The sequence below is a fragment of the Orussus abietinus genome, unplaced genomic scaffold (genome assembly GCF_000612105.2).
Source record: "Orussus abietinus isolate OABI.00-Male unplaced genomic scaffold, Oabi_2.0 scaffold6, whole genome shotgun sequence".
Classification (NCBI taxonomy): Eukaryota; Metazoa; Arthropoda; class Insecta; order Hymenoptera; family Orussidae; genus Orussus; species Orussus abietinus.
In genome coordinates this window covers 2,881,669-2,884,447 of record NW_019396002.1, presented here as the reverse complement: position 1 = coordinate 2,884,447, position 2,779 = coordinate 2,881,669, and the positions used below count along the sequence as shown (strand labels likewise).

General features: G+C 41.0%; 1 protein-coding gene across 1 annotated transcript; it reads left to right on the top strand.

Moving 5' to 3' along the window:
* The first annotated feature begins 56 nt into the window (after positions 1–56).
* Positions 57–2,671, top strand: LOC105694265 (methylcrotonoyl-CoA carboxylase beta chain, mitochondrial). Its single transcript, XM_012414762.1, has 8 exons — positions 57–285; positions 377–630; positions 714–1,133; positions 1,298–1,713; positions 1,788–1,922; positions 1,984–2,120; positions 2,197–2,282; positions 2,352–2,671. Exons 1-8 carry the CDS (start codon positions 163–165, stop codon positions 2,467–2,469), a joined length of 1,689 nt encoding a protein of 562 aa, XP_012270185.1. The 5' UTR covers positions 57–162; the 3' UTR covers positions 2,470–2,671.
* Positions 2,672–2,779: the final 108 nt, after the last annotated feature.

Below are 2,779 nucleotides of genomic sequence, written 5' to 3'. Positions count from 1 at the left end.
ATCGCGCGACCCTGCCCGTGAGCAATCTCCCAACTCATCTCTGGCTGGTGTTCCACGTTGACCACGTGGGCCATTATTGCGGACAAAGTTTAAAACTTTGAGTTAGTAATTGTTACAAATCGTGGTAGTACTGTAGTGTTTTTAAATTTTATTTTTGCTACAATGTTGCGTCGTTATAGTCGCTTAATTACCAAGATGGCTAGTCATAGAAGTGTTGCCAGAAATTATCACGATGAATCTTTCGTCATCGGTTCCGCACAAGATACGAAATCAGAGGTGTATCAGGTTGTTATTCAAATGTTTCCTATTGTTATTCGAGAATATTTTCATGATCAGTGTATGTATGCCTAGATACATTCATAGTATTATTTTTTAGGAAAATTATATTCTAATGAAAGAGCTAGTTGATAAACTTAAAAAGACGGTAGAGAAGATCATAGAAGGTGGAGGTCAGAAGGCGAAGGAGAGACACGTTAGTAAAGGAAAACTTCTGCCTAGGGAAAGAGTCGATACGCTTCTAGACCCTGGTTCGCCATTCCTGGAATTCTCACAATTAGCAGGTCATGAATTATATGCCGGGGAGGATGTTCCAGCTGGTGGAATAATTACTGGTATCGGCAGAGTAGCAGGGTAAAGATCGGACTAAAAATGTGTAAATATCAATTTGCAAGTATTGGTTATTGATTGTAAAATTCAATTCGTTATTATACCAGAAAAAAATGTCTCGTCATAGCCAATGATGCCACTGTCAAAGGCGGGACATATTACCCGATTACTGTGAAGAAACATTTACGAGCTCAGGAGATCGCAGAGGAGAACCGACTACCGTGTATATATCTAGTTGACAGTGGTGGAGCGAATCTGTCCTATCAAGCAGAAGTCTTCCCTGATAAAATGCATTTTGGGAGGGCCTTTTATAATCAGGCCCGAATGAGTGCAGCTGGAATTGCTCAAATCTCAGTCGTTATGGGCAGTTGTACTGCTGGGGGAGCATATGTCCCTGCGATGTCGGATGAAAATGTTATAGTGAACAAACAGGGGACAATATTCCTGGCTGGACCGCCTTTAGTGAAGGCTTCAACTGGAGAAGATGTTACAGCCGAGAATTTGGGTGGTGCAGAGTTACACTGCTGGTAGGATTATTCATACCGATGAACATTAATTTTCATTACAAGAATTACAATTTATTAACGACGTGACTAGAATCTCTCCTAAATTTTCTACGTTCAGCTTAAGTTTTGAAATAGTACAATGGAATAAAATAGGGAAATAGATATTACGTTCCTAATCTTTTTAGTGTCTCCGGAGTGACAGACCATTTTGCAGTGGACGACGCTCATGCCTTGCATCTTGCCCGAGCTGCGATTAAAAGTTTGAATTCCGAGTCCACTTATAATGTGAAATTCGATTCAAATTATGAACCTCCTTTACATAACGTCGATGAAATTTACGGAATCGTCGGTGGGAATTTAAAGCGACCGTACGATGTAAAAGAAGTCATCAGCAGAATCGTAGACGGGTCCCGTTTTCACGAGTTTAAAGCGAAGTATGGAGAAACTTTAATCACGGGGTTTGCAAAAATCCACGGCTATCCCGTAGGAATAATCGCGAACAATGGTGTTTTATTCTCCGAGAGTGCTCTTAAGGGTGCCCATTTCGTGCAACTGTGCGCGCAAAGAAAGACGCCCTTAATTTTCCTGCAAAACATTACCGGTAGTTATATCAATTAGTTGAGGAATTTTTAAGGAGTGAGTAGAATAATTACAGTGTCGGATTTCTGTACGTAGGATTTATGGTGGGTCGAGATGCGGAATCCGGAGGGATAGCCAAAAATGGGGCAAAAATGGTAACTGCTGTGGCCTGTGCGGCTGTTCCCAAAATTACCGTGGTAATCGGCGGATCTTATGGCGCTGGCAATTATGGTAATCTTTCAATCTAACTTGGAAATAAGTCAAAATGATTAGCTTGATTATTTATTCAAAGGTATGTGTGGGAGGGCCTATTCGCCGAGATTTATGTATTGTTGGCCCAACGCGAGAATCTCCGTCATGGGGGGCGAACAAGCCGCTGGGGTCTTGGCACAAATTACTAAAGAGAAGCGAATCAAAGAAGGCAGAGAGGTATTTTCGATAACGCGATACTCTAATAATAATTGTTACATCGTGGTAAAAAAAAAAAATTGTACCATTATTATAGTGGTCTCAGAAAGAGGAGAAGAACTTGAAAGAGCCTCTGGTAAAGAAGTTCGAAAAGGAAGGCAGTCCGTTCTACTCAAGTGCAAGGTGAGACCGTCCTTATCAATTCGATAAGTAACTACATGTTTTCTGGTATTCAACGAACATTTTCTCTAGACTTTGGGACGACGGAGTAATCGACCCCGTAGACACGAGAACGGTTCTCGGGCTCAGCTTAGCCGCGACTCTAAACGCACCGATTCCAGATAGCAAATTTGGAATTTTCAGAATGTAATGAATTTCATGAAACGAAAATCTCTCAGGGAGTTGGTGGAATGATCGCGGGCCGACGTGGATGCTGGAAGTCGTTAACGAAATCATCGTTAATCTACCAAAGATGCTCTATTTTTTATACAAGTTATATTCAGATTTTACATTTACTGGGTATTTTTGATAATTTATGCCGTTAAGGAGAATAGAAGTTATCTGTTAAACCAGTGCATCGTTTGTTCCTCCTCGAATTGTCCTCTGGTTAAGCCTGGTTAGAAGAAAACTATTTAGGCAGAACTGCTTTTGGATAAATAGGCGAGATAACGAGACGATTC